Source organism: Lepidochelys kempii, chromosome 2 (genome assembly GCF_965140285.1).
Source record: "Lepidochelys kempii isolate rLepKem1 chromosome 2, rLepKem1.hap1, whole genome shotgun sequence".
NCBI lineage: Eukaryota > Metazoa > Chordata > Testudines > Cheloniidae > Lepidochelys > Lepidochelys kempii.
The window spans coordinates 157,018,224-157,037,657 of record NC_136381.1 but is presented as its reverse complement, the minus strand read 5'-3'; the positions used below and the strand labels follow the sequence as shown (position 1 = coordinate 157,037,657).

The 19,434-nt window shown below is 41.6% G+C and overlaps 1 protein-coding gene across 2 annotated transcripts in view; it reads left to right on the top strand.

Annotated features, from left to right (window-relative positions):
* Nucleotides 1–19,434, top strand: part of GLIPR2 (GLI pathogenesis related 2) — a 42,997-nt gene continuing 23,563 nt past the window's right edge. For both annotated transcript variants that reach the window (XM_073332547.2, XM_073332545.2), the window contains exons 1-2: nt 1–169; nt 15,882–15,990. In XM_073332547.2, the coding sequence (XP_073188648.1) occupies nt 157–169; nt 15,882–15,990 (122 nt within the window). In that variant the 5' untranslated portion in view covers nt 1–156. The remainder of the gene's footprint in view (nt 170–15,881; nt 15,991–19,434) is intronic.

Sequence of the window (19,434 nt, the reverse complement as noted above, 5' to 3'; positions counted from 1 at the left end):
TTGTGCTGTGAGCGCACTCTAGCACTGTCAGCTCTGCAGGCAGTCTCTGCAGGCTTGGAGCTCTACAAGGAAATTACAGTCAGCTCAAAACACATCTTAATCTTATAAGAGAAACTAAGTCAACAGAAGCTTCAGGTAACAATCAAGAACGTGGTCATGGGAAAGTCAGGTTGGTGAATATTTATATGGAGCTTGTTGTGAATACTTAATCTGTAGATTATGTAAACAAAGCTTGTATGCTAAAATCTTTCCTTGTGGTTTAAGAATTGCAAAAATGTTAGTGGCTTTGTCTTGTATAAGCTGATTGCTTTTATGCATACAATAACAGGAGTTTCTTTGTTTTGTGACAAAGGAATGTTTTCATTAGATTTAAAAATACTGTACAAAATGTATAAGACAAAACCAGTTACCATATTAGATATGACAGGTTTCAGAGTAACAGCCGTGTTAGTCTGTATTCGCAAAAAGAAAAGGAGTACTTGTGGTTAGTCTCTAAGGTGCCACAAATACTCCTTTTTGCATATTAGATATGGTGACTTTAATATTTAAGGTAGCTTTGCTTTTATGTATGCAGTTAGACTAACTATACAGTATTTGAAGCAGGATATTTATAATGATAAGCACCTTAGTTTTAAAACTGCAGTTGGTGTGTGGCTCTTACGTATAACTGAGGCAAATCATGTAGTTATAAATACGCTTATTGAATTAAGTTAAGTATTTCTTGCCTAGATGACCATATTCAGGAAACTGTTAGGATCAGCCTTTGGCTACAATTCAGCAGAATATAGTCTCTGGCTCTGCAGGGTTCATAGGTTTCACAGCTGTGTATCCTCCTCCCTGTTGTGAGGATGAAATCTACCCCCTCTGCTGCATTAGACATTCCACAGCTGTCCTCTTTGCACGGCTGAAGTCTGTGGATATGATTCTGATATCTCTAATGCTGGTGTAGATCAGAACAAATTCCACTGAAGTCACTGGAAATACACCTGTTTTACACCAGTGTGTCTGAGATCAGAACTGGGCCTAGGGCCAGCATGATGTCTTTGTATTAGTTATCAGATTTATGGAGCCGATGGAGATTTGCTTATTATGTTCAGTCGAGTCTATTAATGTGGGGATATGAGTTTTACCCAGTTGATTTTATATCTGTTAGTCTGAAGAATTTGAAAGGGCTCATGCCGCAAAGATACTAAACTATCTCACTGAAACTGCATTTCAGAGAAGGGGAAGAAGGGCATTATGCAATTTAAAGATTAATGCTCTGTCTACACACACAGTTGACAGGAACTGAAAACCAAACATAGCAGAAGAGGAGTTCTGACTCCAGTAAAATAGCTTTTAGATGGTGGAACAGAAGTTTCCTCTAATACAAATAGGTAACTTGAAAAAAAAATAGTCTAAGCACAGGCCAGGCCAGGCTTCAATCATGCCGTCCCCTGGCGGACACACAGGAGAAGTTACTCCACTAGAACACTTGTAACTCTCTTGCTCACATGGGGATATTGACTGTTCTGAGAAAAATAAGGGGCTAGTTGGGCATGAAAAATGGGGAACTTATTTACATATTCTCACCGCTGTGAAGCTGAATCATTTCTTTTGACACAAACAATGGATGGTCACCAATAAATGGCATATATAGGGCCTAGAAACTAGAACAGAGGACTTTCAGTTCTTAAAAATGCAGGCCTCTCCCAGTTAAGCTCAAGAAACATCTTCATTATCTGTCAGTTATGGTAGGGCTTTTTGACCTTATCTGTTTATTGGGAGTTGAATTGTGCCTTTAATCCTTGGAAGACCATATACCAGGTGCCATATCGTCAAAACCACTCAGCACCAATAATTAGGATCAGATTTTCAGACAGCTTATCATGTTGAGTGCTGAGGTCTTTAGAAAATCTGGTCATAAAAGATGAGACAATTGCAAAAACCTGAGCAGGACTTAATCCATCCAACAGAGGGAAGTAGGATACATACATTCTATGTCAGATGTTACGTGGCTAGCAAGTGAGTGCTCTTTGTAGTCACATGGCTCTGAAGGCTACAGACATTTTCAAATGGATTAGGTCCTTAGTAAATATGTTTGTGATTTAAATACCTATCCTGGTTCACCACTTCCAAATTTAACTATACAATTTTTAGATTGGAATAACAGTTTTATGCTATCAAGTTTTATGCTATCAAGTTAGTCTGTATCCACAAAAACAACAAGGAGTCTGGTAGCACCTTAAAGACTAACTGATTTATTTGGCCATGCATCTGAAGAAGTGCTTTTTTACCCACGAAAGCTTATGTCCAAATAAATCTGTTAGTCTTTAAGGTGCCACCAGACTCCTTGTTACTTTTATGGTAGTAGAATAAAAACAACAATCATCAGATAAATTAATAACTCAGTGCTACACCAATAAAGATTATGTTTAATTGGGCAAAAGTGGTGGAAATCAAAATAGGTGGAATCCAATTACAATTTGATTAAAATCTTTTTATCTTGGCATGGACATGGTCCATGTTTGAATACTGGTAATTCTGTGGATGATGAGATTAATCTCTGTAATAAATAACCGATTATGTTTCCCTGATACTTATTATTGAGCGTCAGTTGTGGCTTTTTTTCTGAAATTACTTCCAGTCTCTTACTGGTTTTTTTTAGTTTGCCAATCTTGACAGTTCTTGTGGGTGTAGTTTTTAGATAACCATTATACAAATACATCCCAGAAGTGGATTTTCTTTGGTTACTTAATAGGTGGTCCTCCTCCTTTTGAATCAGCACTGGGTGACCCAGCATGCTATCAGTGGGCAGTGTGTGTTGCTGGGGGTACATTCAGATATGATATATAAGTGAGGTCCTCATAGGTGCTGCTACAACCCCTGGCTTGACGTGGTTTCCATCACATACAGGACGTACAGTTTGGTTCAATCTCTCCGTACCTGCACTATACAAATTGTTCCAGCACCACTGGAGATCCTGACCATCTATCATTAAAAATCTTCCAGGCATACAATAAGAGTAGGGGTGTTGAGCCCTATGTCCTGGCCCTGTTCCCTCTTAGACAATTAGATTCACTGACTAATTTCTCTGTGCAATTTCAATTTGATGTAGTATTCTTCATTTCCTGTCCTGAACCATTCTGTGGTCTTTGCTCTTTAAATAACTGTGTGTTCCATACAGGTGGCTGCATTTCAGTGATAGGTGAACTGATTCCTAGTATATATTCAATGTTGTGAAGCTTAATTAATATTTGTAAAGCCCTTTAGGTAAAGATCCAAACTCCTGTGCAAATGTAATGTGCTCCACAGATCACATTTCTCATCCCAAATACCAAAGCATTCAATTAATGCTACCTCCTCACCAGCTACAAACTAAATCAGTTTATGAGTTCCCTAGGACAAGTAAATGCTAAACAGCCCTTACCTCCTTAACAAATTGATTTGTGCTGGCCCTACACACACAACCTTCTGGTGAGAGGATGGGGCAGGAGGCTTCCCCCCATTCCCCTACTCAGCCCTTGATGGGGCAGTATTGGCAGGAGGCCCCCCATACAAGCAGAGCTTTCTGCTCCAGGAGCTATATAGAACAAATTTTTTTTCAATGAAGAGTACATTTACCGAAAAATGCATTTGTGGAGGCACCCAAACTGTTTATGAATTCAAGTCAAATTTGGCAAATAGTTTAACCTGGAAAAACAGCCAGAAAACAAAAGTTTTGAAAATATTGAAATGTTTTGAATCAACATTTCAGGAAAGAAATGAAGATTTGACTTGACAGTTTGTTTGACATTCCGAATTTTCCGTTTCAACTCAAATGACTTTTTTTGTTTTGAGAAAAACCGAAAGAGTTGTTTCTGTTTGAAATTAATTTGTTTTTCCAGTTTGCCCATGGAACCAAAAGAAATCAATGATTCACTCAGTTCAGAGTCACAGGCTGGCCAAAGAACCGTACTCCTAACAGCAGCAGCTGTGCCCCTCCTACCGAGCACCTAATCTCAGTGGTTCTCAAAGTTTTGTTCTGGTGATCCCTTTCACACAGGAAGCCTCTGAGTACAACCCCCCTTATAAATTAAAAACACGTTTTAAATATATCTAACACTATTATAAATGCTGGAGGCAAAGCAGGATTTGGGGTGAAGGCTGATAGCTCACAACCCCCTGTGTAATAACCTCACGACCCCCAGTTTGAGCACCCCTGCCTTATCTGCAATGCCAGCCAGGTTCCCCCCTTACAGAGGCAGTTGCTCTCACCCTGCTCCCAAACAGTGGTGTGGGTAGTAGAACCATCTCTCTGAGCCTGCGGACAGATATCGCTACATGGGATATGTTTAGAAGATTTTGTTTGAAACTTTAAGGGCATTTTTAAAAAAAAAGGTAAGCCGAGGTTCTGCAGAAATTGATGCAAAGATTGCTATTTGCTGTGGGTGAGTGGGTTTTTCAAGCCCTAGTAGCGATATTTCTAAATTCCTAGCCTAGCAGTCAGACTGCCTTCTCGCTTTGTAATTTTAGAACATTGAACATGATAGCAATACTCCCGTCAGGACTAGAACATCCCCTCCCATGAAAATAACCCACTGGAGGACACACCAGTCAGGAAACTCCCCAGATTTTACCTACGTTTTCAGGAAATCATTCCTTTGGGGACAGTATTTGGGGCAGCCTTTCAACTCCATGAATCCTGGGGATCTGAAAGGAAAAGAATCTCTACATACTTCTTGACAAGAAATGACCACACCAGGGGCTGGCAATTCTATGCTGCTCTGTTGCTGTTGACCTCCACTCAGCAAGATTCCTAACAGCTGAATCCACTGCAGCTGTGCAGGGGCTCTGCAGCTTTAACTCCCATTTGGATGTCTGTAGGGCCAGCTGGCAATGATGTTTCAGAGAGGAGCTGGTTGCCAACCCCACCCTAGGCTCTGAGGAGCCTGATCCTTGCTGAGAACCCATAAATAAGCTTCTAAAGGTCCCTAGTGAAGGGGTGGAAGAATATTGCAAAACTGGCACTGCCTTTCTCTCCCTCCCCCTGCCCACTTTCCAGGCTCCAAGAAAGGCATTTTTAATTTGGGCGTTTTCTACTCCTGAGCAGACGGGATGGCCCGGGGATCTGTCACTAACTGCTCTTTGAAGTAATCTTGTTAATGTGGTATAAAATAACATCACATTAGGGGAGATTCAATAAGGAGTGACTCAGTAGATATTTTTCAGAGTAACAGCCGTGTTAGTCTGTATTCGCAAAAAGAAAAGGAGTACTTGTGGCACCTTAGAGACTAACCAATTTATTAGAGCATAAGCTTTCGTGAGCTACAGCTCACTTCATCAGATGCATATCGTGGAAACTGCAGCAGACTTTATATATACACAGAGAATATGAACCAATACCTCCTCCCACCCCACTGTCCTGCTGGTAATAGCTTATCTAAAGTGATCATCAGGTGGGCCATTTCCAGCACAAATCCAGGTTTTCTCACCGTCCACCCCCCCACACAAATTCACTCTCCTGCTGGTGATAGCCCATCCAAAGTGACAACTCTTTACACAATGTGCATGACAATCAAGTTGGGCTATTGCAAGGTAGCCTGTTTCCTCTTGTTTTTTCCTACCCCCCCCCCCAGATGTTCTGGTTTAACTTGGATTTAAACTTGAAGAGTGGTCAGTTTGGATGAGCTATTACCAGCAGGAGAGTGAGTTTGTGTGTGTATGGGGGTGGGGGGATGTGAGAACCTGGATTTGTGCAGGAAATAGCCCAACTTGACCCACTCCCCCACACCCTGCCTCCCAGCCACACTCACCTGCTCTGCTGGGAGGCTGAGACAGCAGCATAGCCAGGGCTGGTCCCGGGGTGGGGAATCGCTCTGGCCCCTCGGGAGTGACGTGATCAGCCGGCCCTGGCTGGGCTCCCTCAAAACGCACTTGCCTGGAGAGGCCCAGCCAAGCCCCCCACATTGTTCCCCCCACCCCCACCTGGCTGAGACTGGCCGGGCTTCTGCACCAGTCCCAGGTGGCTCAGGTCTGGGTGCCCCACAGGTGATAGGAAGCAGAGACTTCCTGGAGCCGGAGATGCATTGGGGTCTGGCCAGGGGGCAGAGAGGAGCGGGGGAGTGGCGTGGGGGGGTGGGGCCAGGGGTCAGAGAGAAGCCCTCGGCCAAGTGGTGGGCAGGCCAAGAGGAGCAACTGGTGGGCGGGGGGAACCAGTGGGGTCTCGGGGCGCAGTGCAAGTGGAGCAGGCTGGGGCCCCTTATGAGCATGGGCCCGGCTCCATGGCGCCACTGACGCCATTGTAAACCCGGCACTGCCTTTGGCGGTTCCCGGTCAGCCACGCAGCGGGGTGATAAGGCAGGCTTCCTGCCTGTCCTGGCATCGCGGACCCAGAAGGGGCCAGCAGCAGGTCCGGCTCCAACCCGCAGTTTAAAAACCACTGTTGTATATCCTCTTACATAGCCTTCTGTAAATATGAGTCAGAATTGAAAACAAAATAACTGTATCCGTGAGAAGTGAGTGAGCACTAGGAGTATCCTAGGTTGTACTGCCAGTTGAGCCAGTACAACAAATAAATAACTGATAAAATCCAAAAAGAATACAAATGATTACAAAAGAAAAACAAATTACTTTTCAGAATTTGTTTTAAACACAGTTACAGCTTTAGAAGCAAATGTCATTTTTCTCTTTAAGAAATGGGGGATAAATGCAACTTCTGGAAATATTCAAATGCCTTCCATTTCTTTATGCAGAGTGAGATACATCTTAAAGTGAGCTAAAATTCATGTCCCTGTTATGAAGCTGTTACACAAAATGTCTTTCGACACTTGTTGCAACTGCCTTGTTCTCGCTCGTAAGGAAAGTATCACAAGTTCACTGGAGACCCCATCTATTCATTTTCTGTGAAACCTGATGCACACAGGCTACCAAAATGATCATTCATTTTCTGTGTTTGTATGTTTTACCAGACCAGAGGGGATAGACAGGAGATGATGAATTAGTCTGTTAGCAACAGGATGTCCATGTTCAGGACCATTAGGGCAATTGCTGATCTTAGAAATGTTATCTCTTCTTATTATCTAAGGCTCTTTCTATACAAGGGATAGACTAAAAAAAGTGCTTTTTTTAAATCAAGCTACTTAATCCAGTTAAAAACACACAGACCTGCTTTTAGTCTGTTCCTTGTGTGGAAAGGCCCTAAATCAAACAAAGGATTCGAGATGCTATGTTTAAAAAAAATCAAAATACAGTATTCCTAACCAGCAAATAATGCTTTAGGCCAAAATCTGTCTTGCACTCCATGTAACCCTGCTGAAGTCAAAGGAGCTGCATGGTGTGTAAGAGAGTGCAGAATTTGGCTCTAATTTTGCATAGCACTTGCCCTTTAAACATGAGACTCACCAATGTTGCAGTAGATTGTGGCATATCTCCAATTCTTCCTGTTTATTGAAGGTTAAGTGCAGCCCACCTGTGCTCAAAACTGAAAAATGCTCAGAGCAAACATATCCGAGCAATTTAAAAGAGCAAGACAGACTGTACTTGTATGCAGTTCTATCTCAAGGTTCTTCATAAAGTAGAACTGCAAAACATGCTCTCTTTGTTGCTTTCTCCTAATCCAAAGGAAAACCGTTGGGTTTTTTTCAACAAGTTAATAAGGCATCACAAACATTTTTCCTTTACTAAAATTAGGTGAAAGTTATTCATCCAAGCAATGAGTCTTCTGGCGGTGTTGCCAAGTGGACAGAGCACTGGACTAGGATTGAGACCTGTGTTCTGTTCCCAGCTATGCCACTGGTTTCCTAGGTGACCTTGTACAGGTCACTTCAACACTGTGCTTTAGCTTGCCTGTCTGTACAATGGAGGTAATGATATTTATCTCCTTTGTACATTGTTTTGAGATCTAGTGATGACAAATGCTATATGAATGTGAGGTATTATTATTGTTATTATTATTATTTTATTTATTAATACAGTGGTAGTTTCTGCCTTTGCTTGTGTGGGTTTGAATTGCACATAATCACTGCTTCATATACACTGGAGAATCAGAAGTTTGGGTGGGAGAGAGTGTGCTATTTTGTATGTGTGCCATGCAGACTTAAGAGTGTGCCCACCTTCAGGAAGGTCATCATAGTAGTAGAGATAGCATCTGGTGCAAAAACTGCTGACAGGACCTTATGCATACAAAGACCACCCGATTGCAGTAATCCAGCCTTCAGGGCTTTATTGTGTCTATGTTGTGCACGTGTTCCAGAGTGTTCTGTGATATCTGACCCCAGAGTGAGGTAAGTCACATAAGTGCTAGCAGTGGGACTGAAGGAGTATTTCATAGTTCTAGTTTCATAGTGCAGCAGAAATCCAGGGATGTGAGTGTGCAAGGTAGATTACCAACTCCTTTTAAAGATTCATCCCATGGATTTAGAGGATGGCACACTGGTGTCCCCTCCCCCCTTGAGTTTCCTTTCCCCACTCTCCTCCCCAAGGGAAGGGCCCGATGTCAGGTAGCTGCTCCCCTAAAGAAATATGGAGGTGAGGGAGGGGGCCTGTAGGGGCAAGGTTGTGGAAGATTGGCGAGGAGCTAAGTGGTGGACTATGTGACTGGATGTAAGCGGAGGATGCAGGCAGTTTCAATTAACTTTCTCTGACAGACCCTGCCAAAATATATTGTTGCATAGCTCAGCATAGTTTTGCCTGTAAACAAGTTAGTTTATATAATAAGCATAAAGCAAACATATAAGAATGTAACCAGCTGTTGACCCCATGTAACCCCGAGATAAGCGCGGAGAATATAGCGCCGCAGAGGACTCCCCCCTGGCGGAGTCCTGCCTGGTCAACTGTCCCGAACGGCCAGAGTCCCCTGCAGCCCCTCCGCGCGTCCTAGGGGCTCTCCACGCAGATTGGAGCGTAAGTTCTTCTTTCCTTCCTTCAATAAAGCGTAGTTTACTATTCTTAGGCCTGAGTGTCCTCCTTTCACTGGTGTCTCCCGCCCAGCCCTTGCGGGCACAGGGCCAAAGGCTGCTATTCTCCCCCAAACCCTCAGAAGATCAAAATAAGGAAGGAGCAGGATGAGTCATTTGGAGGAAGAGGTTTTGGGCCTGCCTGAGGTCAACACAAATCTCTAAAGTTCACTGACAAGGAACCAGAATGAGTTTTAGATTTCCATAGAAACCATGTAATTTTCATGTGGTCTCAGGTTTCAGTGTGATCAGTTCACACAGCCATGTGTACTGCGCAAATAAATTATGGTATGATAAGGTAACTTGGAAGATAACCTGTGCCATCACTCTGGAGTCTTATGCAGCTGTTACTGTGATGGAGGGGTTCACAAATGATTTTATAATTAGAAAAAGCTCTTTAGGGTATGGACTGCTTCTGAATGTGTTTGTACAGTGGTTAGCCCAAATGGGGCCCAATCCTGGCTGGAGTCTCTAGGTCCTACTGTCATACAAATACTGTAATGAAATAAATTGGACCACATCTTCACAGAGTGTTGTGTGGACATTTTCCGTCCCTGTGGCAAATACAACAATTGTCTATGTGGTAAAAAAAAGTTAGGAAACTATTTAATGTATTTTAAGCGTATTTTAATGTGATCTAGAAACTGGAAAGAAGGAGCAATAAATCTCCATGGACAAGCAGCAAGACCTTGTTACGTGATGTGGCACATATACTATTGCATAGCCAGTGTAATGTAGAGAGAAATAGTGTGATGAGAAGAGATTCTGTCTTAACTTTAATGAGAGCTTGAGAGACATGAGCCTCACTGAAAATATAGCCCCCCCCCCATGTTGAGAAATGTGTAAGAAAAGGCAAGATGGGAGGGGAAAAAAATACAAAAATAGATCAAGGAAAATCCTCACCAAAAGGGATCTCATAGATTGAAATGAATGCTATTTTGAGCAGGTCTAACACACACACAAGAAAGTCCAGCATAAAAAAAAAAAACCCAGTGTTCCTGGAAACTGCGTCCCTTCCAGTCCATGTATAACTATAACCCCAAAACCTCTAGTGCCTTTTGGCAATACTTTCTCTGTGAACTTGAGGTACCGCACCAGGAGGTATTTTTTCTTAACTCCTGCCATGTGCAGGAAGTTACAAGAATGCTCCTCCCATTTTCTGGAAAGATGGAGTTGCCTCTTTGCTCTCCTAATACAGCATCCTTCACCCTGTGCGTACATAACTTTTTATTGCTTCTGTGTTTCCCATAATTATTGCAATTATTTCTTTTATTTGAAAGAGGGGAGCCTTAACAGTGGGAAAATTCAAAGTTTTGAAATGAGGGGAAGGAGAAATTCTATAATATTAAAATGGAGTAAGAAATATGAAATTTTAACTCCTTGATAGCATTCCAAAAGGTTTCATAATTAAAGTAGCAAAAATCCCCAACGGCCATGTGGTACTAGATGGAGAGGGCTCTAAGTTACTACAGATAATTCTTTCCCAGGTATCTGCCTTATGGGTCTTGCTCAAATGCTCAGGGTCTAACTGATTGCCATATTTGGGGTTAGGAAGGAATTTCTCCCCAGATCAGATTGGCAGAGACTCTGGGAGCTTTTTGCCTTCTTCTGCAGCATGGGGCACTGGTCACTTGCAGGTTTAAACTACTGTAAATGGTGGATTCTGTGTAACTTGAAGTCTTTAAACCATGATCTGAGGACTAGTAACTCATCCAGAGGTTATGGGTCTATTTCAGAAGTGGATGAGTGAGGTTCTGTGGCCTGCAACGTGCAGGAGGTCAGACTAGATGATCACAATGGTCCCTTCTGGCCTTAGAGTCTATAAAGACCATCCTGAGGCCTTTGGGACCTTAGGCATGTGGAACAAAGTGAGGCACAGGATAGGTATAGCTGTGGACTTTTAACTTCTCACCCAAATCAGAAATCTCAGGTATTTCTCCACAGAAGGGCTGTTATTGTAGGGGAATAAAATGATTAAATAAAGATTACTGTAGCTGGTCTTGCTTCAGAGTAGGACGTTTGTCCCAGTACATTTAATTATATCTGTACTATGTGTTATGATATTCCCATTTTTATTTCAGAGTCATAGCTTTACTAATAAAAGGTAAGTTATAAAATACCTATCATAGGTGAACACAATATGACATGTACAAACCAGCACAGCTTCTACTAAGGCTCTGAAGCACCTTTCTAATCCCCTGATCCTGGGTCAAACAAAGACCAAGAGAGCTCCTGGCATAATTTAGCCTGGAAATTCTCACTAACTCTTACTTTCAGTGTCTGGCTTCTCAGTTAATGGCATGTCACTGAAATGGAAAACTAGAATTCCTTCCAAAACAAACTAAAAGATTTTTGGCAGTTTGGAGTCTCTACTTGCATATCAGAGCACACAGATCCTTGGGTGGGACGGGGGGAGCAAAAATAGCACATGGCCCTGAGATCATGGTGGATAATTGCTCATTTATATAGTTGTTCTATAGTAGCTTTTTTGTGGGAGTGGGAAAAGAGCAGAGAAAGAGACAGAGAAACTCTAGGCAAAATTAAGTAATCTTTGCTAAGCCTTGAGGAAATTGTTGGTATTGTCAGCTGTGTCTGTTACTTATTTGCTTTTGTAAGCCAAAATGTGAGTGCAAAAATAATTTTCAGTGCTATGTTTCTGCTAATACGTTGAGTGACTATTTACATGATCTTGTAAATCTCTGGACTCTTTGGCTAGTATTTTTCTCTTTTGCTCTTGCTGTTATTGGAGATATTTGTGTCACAGTTCCTGAGTTAACTATACTTCCAAACCTCCATGGTCCCCATGAGTGTATCTCATTAGGTCTTAGGCCTTTAGCTGTCACCTTTCTCAGGGCAAGATCCCACAATCCTCTCCCTCCAGACATGACTACATACCTGTCATTCTGTGATCACCTCAGCACCTCTCACTTCAGAGGCAATGACAAGGTTATTCAGTGACCAACCAGCTCTCATAAAGTAGCATACTATTTTTTTAGAACAAAAACATTTCAGCTCAAACATATCTTAAAAAACAATAAACAGCTCATAAGCTCATGGTTTTTCAGGTGGTCATCCATCTTTCATATGGAAACCCTGGCAGGCTTTAAAGCACTTCAGGTCCTCTCACAGGGCCTGTCTATGGGCACAGACTCATGTCAGCTCTTTGATCAAGTGTGAATGACCCTCTCCCAGGTCAGGGCTGTCACTGTGTACAGTTTCAGGTCCTCTGTATTCATAGGCTTCTTGAACTAGGTCAAACCAATATACGCTATTTCTGCAAGGAGACGTAATTTCAAAAACTTATCTGCATTGTTTCAGAATTGGGGATGTTCATTAACTGTCATCCATTGATTTACTGCAGGAAACATTTTTAACTTACCCATTGAGCCAGGGATGCTCACTTGCAAGCCCACAAAGATACATATAACATTTATATAATAGTCATTGAATAGTCCATGTTGTTAGGGGGCTTATTCCTTCACCCGCTTACTTCCATGGTCCTTCTCGCATGAACAGAGAGCAACAATAACCGAAGTCCGAAGGTGCAAACAATTCAATGTTTATTGGGGTAAACTTCCAGCAAGCAATGATTCCAATTTCCTTCCTTAGTGTCCCCCTTCCCAGCTCTGACACCACAGAGCCTTGCCTGTGTCCCTGTTCCCATTCCCCCCCTTCAGCAAAACATGATTCCAATTCCCCCACCCCCATTCCTTGTTCCCATTCCACCCCTTACTTCCTGATTGACTGTAGACTATATAGTAAAACTTGAGTTCGGCTGAGCTATACCTTAACCAATCATTTTACTGAAATTTAACTAACCAATCCTAACATATTGTAACATGATTATCTAACCAATTATATCCCACCACCTTATTTAGTTTACACCCAGCAAAATTAATTATACAGCAGACAGAAACAATCACAGAACCAAACAGAGATTATACAGACAAACAATAGGGAAATAGGGACTACAGTGATAGAACAACAAAGAAATGAGGATTTCACATCCCACCTATTGATAAGTGAGTTCTTGCCGGATAGGGTGCTATCAAACTAAGTTTCCTTTAAATCTTCTAGGCTCTTCCCTTTCTCTGGAGGTGATAGATCCGATCACCTTTTTAAGAGCCCTAGATTGCCTTATTTCAATGTGACGAGTTTGATATGTGAGGATGTGACCATACACTTCCCAGCTTATGGCTGCCTCTGCTGCTTAGCCAAAGATCTTAGCCTAAGAACATGGCCTTAGACTATCATAGTGAGAGAAGGCCTATAAACAGGTAGACTGTGATTTTGATTCTTGTTTTGTACCTCTATAACTAGCTAAGTGATAAGAATACACCTAAAGTTTTAAAGTATAGGCCTTTACAGATAGGCCTGCATATCTATATCCTAACACATGTTTCAAAAGCATCTGTCACAATTTGTATTTGAATAAAAGCTCTCTCCCTTGCTGTCCAAGATTTTCCACTGTTTGATACAGGACAGAAGTGCTAATCCACTGTAGATGACATCAGTCAGTCATCGTGGAATTTGATTAGTTGTTGCATGCAGTAGTATGGCTCTTATTCCGGCAAGTGCAGCTTGGAGCATGCAGATGCAACTCCTAAAGCAATCTCTGAGCCAAATTCAGTGATAACAAAAATGGTGGCGTAAATTGTTCAGAAAATGGGTGTATGTGAGTTTAAGAGGAAAAGTGGTATAACTGGCACCAATTTGGCATTTAAAGGTATGAAAAGTGAGTACAGAATACAAGTGGAAGGAAAAACATCTTACAGGAAGATGTAGGGGAGGATGCTAGGCTGGTTTCTTTTAATAAAGTTACATCACCCAGAAAACTCCCATTGCCAAATTCAGACCTGCATAAGTGAACACAAGTCACATTGACTTCAGTGGAAGTTGTTAATCTTTATTTCAGGGATTAGTTTAATGTTTATTTAATGTCAAACTGGTGCAAATCACACTGTTCTGCCACTCAACACTCATTCATAGTGTCTTCTGACGAATGTACACCTGTCATTTTACTGTACATAACTAAGGCTAAAATTTTTCCATGGAGGTCACAGAAGACACGGAATCCATGACTTCCAGCGACCTCCATGAATTCAGCCCTGTCAGCCAGGAGCTGCAGGTTCTCCTGCCACCCTCCGTGGCCACAGGCCCCTCGGAGCGTCCAGCTGCCACGGGAGCGGGGATGTAGCTCCTGGCCGCCGCAGGCAGCAGGGGCCCCCAGTAGCTCCCGGCCAGTGGTGTGGGCCCTCTGAGAGCTCCTGGCCGATGTGGTCGGCAGGGGCCCCCACAGCTCTGAGCTGTTTCAGGTGGCCGCCTCCCTCCCCCGCTCCCAGCCCAACGCAGGCGGTGGGGCCCCCAGAGCTCGGAGCGGCAAGGGACCCAGGAGCTTCGAGCCACCCTGGGTCCTTCAAAGCTCCCGGCCCCTGCAGGTGGTGGGGGGACCCTGGAGCTCCGAACCCGCACAGGCAGTGGGGGCCCCCAGAGCTCGGAGTGGCCCACTCAGCTCCCCAGCCTCTGCAGGCAGTGTATTGAGAAGAAATTTAGGAAAACATAAGGTTAATAACAGGAAAAACTTCCCAACCAGGAGGTGAAATAAACTGGAAATGATTTTACAGGGGAAGAGTTGGAAGTCCTGTTGTTTAGGATATTTAAAAATAGACTCGATAAAACATAATTAAATGGATAATAGTGAACAATTCTGCATCACTGGGGAGTTGGAATTAACATTCTAATGGGAATTGTCCTCTTGTAGAGCAGCAGTAGTTAAAGTTGAAACTAGCTTCCCATTTAAGGTTTGTATATATATTTTTTTCTTTTTCAAATCCAAACCGTCTCCAAAAGAAACTGAAACTTCACACACCACAGCTTATCCTAAAGTATAGTTTCTCTGTGAAGTTTGGAAAAATTCAGCAAAACCGTTGTAAATCTATGATGTCTCAAAATTTCCCTTGTTCATTTTTTGAAACCTTTCCTAATGGCTTTTTGGCTCATTGCATCTAGGAAACTCCAGTCTCTGCAAACTTCTTACTGCCGTCAACAAAGTGAGTTGCTCCTGCTTCACTATTCCAGTGACACCATATATCACTACTTATTCACCCCTTGTTTGCTGTCTTAAAGGTGAAGATTACCAGGGTATAAAAATAAACATCTTAAAGTTTTTGAAAAAGCAAATTTTTACAAGAAACAAAACAATCCTTTCCTGTCTCGCCTCTCAATATTTGTGGTGATTGTTTCAGTCTTTAACCCCTGATTTGTATTTTCAATTCCTCATACATTTTTTTTCTAGTACTGGGTGATGGGGAGTGGTGTGGGGGGGAGAGTGACTTTATGCAATGTATACTTCAAAATATTTGCATATATCTTAACATAGTCTTTTGACTATCTGTACAGGGGGGGTTGACATATGTAGAATGGTCCTGTATAAAAAACTCCTTTATTTTTATTCATCATCATAATATAATGCTACTTATATAGTGTCCTTCCAAAAAAGTATCTCAAAGGGCCTGATTCTGATTTACACTCAGGTTACACTTATGACCTAGCAGTATAAAAGGGCCTTAAATTATGCTTACTTTAAGACCTCTTTACACTGCTACCGTGGTGTAAAAGAGCCTTATTGTTCTGTGTTCTGCAGGCATTAATCAATAATGATCAATTAATAATCAATTAACCCACATAACTCCCTCTTGAGGTCATAGGTAGGTATTTAAATATATATAACACCTTTCGAAATTCTTAGATGTAAAGCACTTGCTATATTTCTGGCTTCATTTCATTCTGCTCATAGGTAATTAGGGTGGTACAGCTCTGTTGTTATTTCACTGAACAGCGCACACAGTATTCTTTGGATTCATTCAGAGTGCTCTACCAGCTTCCCAATATATTTCAAGTTTTCTTTTCCTGATTTTAATGAAGCCTGTATTTGATAGACCTTTCCAATATTTTGCATTATTTCAGCTTCCAAACAATTTGCTGAAGAGGTCTTAAAAGCCCACAATGACTACAGGAAGAAGCATGGCGTCCCGCCACTGAAGCTTTGCAAGAAGTTAAACAGTGGAGCACAACAGTGAGTTCAACCTTTCCTTTCTTGTAATGAGACTTTTATCACATATATGAATTACGCATAGCACATTCTATTTATTCTATTACCCAGCGCTGGGATTGCCTATGCATAGCCCAGAAATATGTGCACTTTGCCATGTATTGTCTTTTGTTGAGGTGTTGCCTCCAATGTATGATGCTTCCATAAATGATGCTTCCGTACCAGTGAATCTCTCATGGTGGTGGAGGTATTCATATTCCTAGCTTCTAAGGCCAGAAGGGACCATTCTGATAGTCTAGTCTGACCTCCTGTATAGCACAGACCATAGAACTTCCCCCAAATAATTCCTAAAGCAGATCTTTTAGCAAAACATCCAGTTTTGATTTTAAAAATGCCAGTAATGGAGAACCCACCACGACCTTTGGTAAAATTGTTCCAATGGTTAATTACTCTCACTGTTAAAAATTTACACCTTATTTCCAGTCTGAATTGGTCTAACTTCAACTTCCATCCATTGGAGTGTGTTACATCTTTCTCTGTTAGACTGAAGAGTCCATTATTAAATATTGGTTTCCCTCATAGGTACTTATACATGGCAATCAAGTTACCTCTTAATCTTCTCTTAAGATAAATAGATTTTGCTTCTTGAGTCTTATCACTGTAAGGCATGTTTTCTAATGCTTTAATCATTCTTATGGTTCTTCTCTGAACCCTCTCCAGTTTATCAACATTCTTCACAAATTGTGGGCACCAGAATTGGACACAGTATTCCACTAGTGGTTGCACCAGTACCAAATACAGGGATAAAATAACCTCTCTACTCCTACTCGAGATTCCCCTGTCTATGCATCCCAGGATCCTACTCTTGTCATCTCCAAAAGTACCCTATTCTGGAGATGGAATAGTGGAGAGATACAATAATTTCACATAGCTTTGACTAATATAATAAGACCAGAGCTTTGATTAATACACATTTTTGTGAGACTACTATTTTGTGCTCTGAGGGAAGGAGGACGGAAGAAATCCTCTTTTAGAAACGTAGGAACTACCACACTGCATCAGCACACTAGTCTTTCTAGGGTCCCTGAAAGTAGGTGTACTAGAACATACAAAAGAAGGTATACAAAATCTGAGAATGGACAATATATGAAATAACCGACCCTTAAAATAAGTTTCTTTCTACTCCTGACAGATAGATAGTGGTTGGTTTGTGTCCTAAAGCATGTAAGCTTATATCCTTTTATCCTTCTAATGTAACTGTGTAGTAAACAAGTCTTCTTGTTATCTATATCAATAAATCATTTTTGAGTATTACTAAATTTTGACCTCAATAAATCATGCAGTAGTGAGAACCCCAGGTTAATTAGGGCTTGATTTTAAAAAATGCTTCAAAATTTGTTGTGTTATAATTATATCTGATGTCCCCTTGTTTTATTTGAGATGCTTCCAATTGCCTTTCTCTACACCATTAATTATTGTACATCTCTCTTGGGTTCCCTTGTATTTGTCTTCTCTCTAAAATGAATAGTCCTGCTATTTTCAGTCTTTCCTTCAGGAGCCTCCCCATTTCTACAGTCCTTTTCATTGGTCACTTTTGGACGACTCCTACTTCTCTCATATTCTTTTTGAGATGCAGTGACCAGTATGCAGTTTCCACAGTATGCATCCGAGTCCTGTAGTGAGCTGTAGCTCACGAAAGCTTATGCTCAAATAAATTGGTTAGTCTCTAAGGTGCCACAAGTATTCCTTTTCTTTAAGTGACCAGAACTTAGCCCCATATTCCAGGTGGTGCCACACTATTGATTGTATATAAACAGTAATATTCTTACTGTTCTCTAACCCATTCTTTATGCATCCTAAATTTTTGGTATTTTAACTGATTGCCTTACACTGGGTTGTCCACAGCCACCCTAGGTCTTCTCCTGCATGATTACAGTTAATATAAACAACAATGTTTATGAATAGCTCAAATTATTCTTTCAAATGTGTATTACCTTGCATTTGTCTCTATTGAATGTCATCTGCCATTGTGCTGCCCAATTGTGTAGTATTGTTAAGTTCTGGAATTCCTCACAATCCTCTCTGTTCTTGACTAATTTACCACTTAACTTTTCCCAGTATGGCATGGAACGGAGAGAAACCTTTGCTTGACTGATGTTAGTCGCCTTGGTGTACAGTATTTATTTATTTTAACTTTGGAAGGCACTCAGATACTAGTGTAAACAGGCACTACAAGCACCTAATAACTTTTGTGTCATTGCAGATGTAAGCCCCTATTCCAATCATTAATATATTAAATACCGGTCCTAGTAGAGCACCTTGGACAACTTCGCTGTACACCCTCAATCAAGCAATTCCCTGTCATTAACTGATGCCTCCCACTGTGCAGAAGACTTCACAGAAAACTTGGGCATTGGTGGCACCTTGGTCTCTCCTCTTCTGCTTGTGGCACACAACAGTTTAGTCTCCTGATGACTGAAATGCTTTTTTTATTAAAAAAAATTAATACATCACTGGGTTCAGTTTAGAGGTCTCTGTGTGAAATGCCGAGTGATAGACATGAGGACAGAGTAGATCTATGGCTCCCAAACTGGACTGATTCACATACTACCTTCCTAAAAAAATTTATGTTTGAGATACCACATGAAAATTTGTCCTTGTTGTGCATATTTATTTTAGGCCTTAATAGGCTTACCTTATGCATTTCCAGAATCTATAGAAAAATAAATGCATACAGAAGCCTAAAATATTTTATTATAATATCATTTGAAAACATCTCAGGTTTTTAGACAGTGCAACAAGAAGCAGCACATTGAAGCAGCCATTATTATAATTGGCCTTTTGTAGTACTCGGATTACAAGGAAACAGTTAAATATCTCATCCATGATGCATTGATCTGTGTCAGTATGCGGTTGTACTACATGCAGTGGCTTGACTTTTTAAATCATCTCATTTAAATTCAGAGTTCCTGCTAATTCTTATCTGGATGGTCACTGAACACAAGCCAAAGGTCACGTTGTTTTCCTTTCGCAAGATGTAAATCAAGAAAAACACAAAATACTTTGAGTAGCTCTCAGAGAAAAAGAACAGTACCATTAATGAAAAGGGGGTGTATATGTGTGAAAGGGCTGGGGGACTCAGGGGGTAGGGTAGAGAGGTGAGGACAGTGCTTAAAGTTGTCTGAAAGAAGGGGTGGGGGTTCTATCATAACCTGGGAGCAGCACCTTTGGTAAAACAGTGCTTACAGTGCACCCCTCAGCAACCCAGCTTGAGTTTAAATTTCTTTTGCTAGGTCTGTCATCTTTTGCATGCTCCTTCCTGCCCCCTCCACTTTAAGCGATGGTGGAAGAGTCTTTGCTGGAAGTTGGGGCCTTTATCTGGGCACCAGGCAGGTTCAGCTCCAGGAGACCTTTTGCTCCTCAGCAGTTCTAGCCTCCACGCCCAAACAGGGCCCATGGACATCTGCA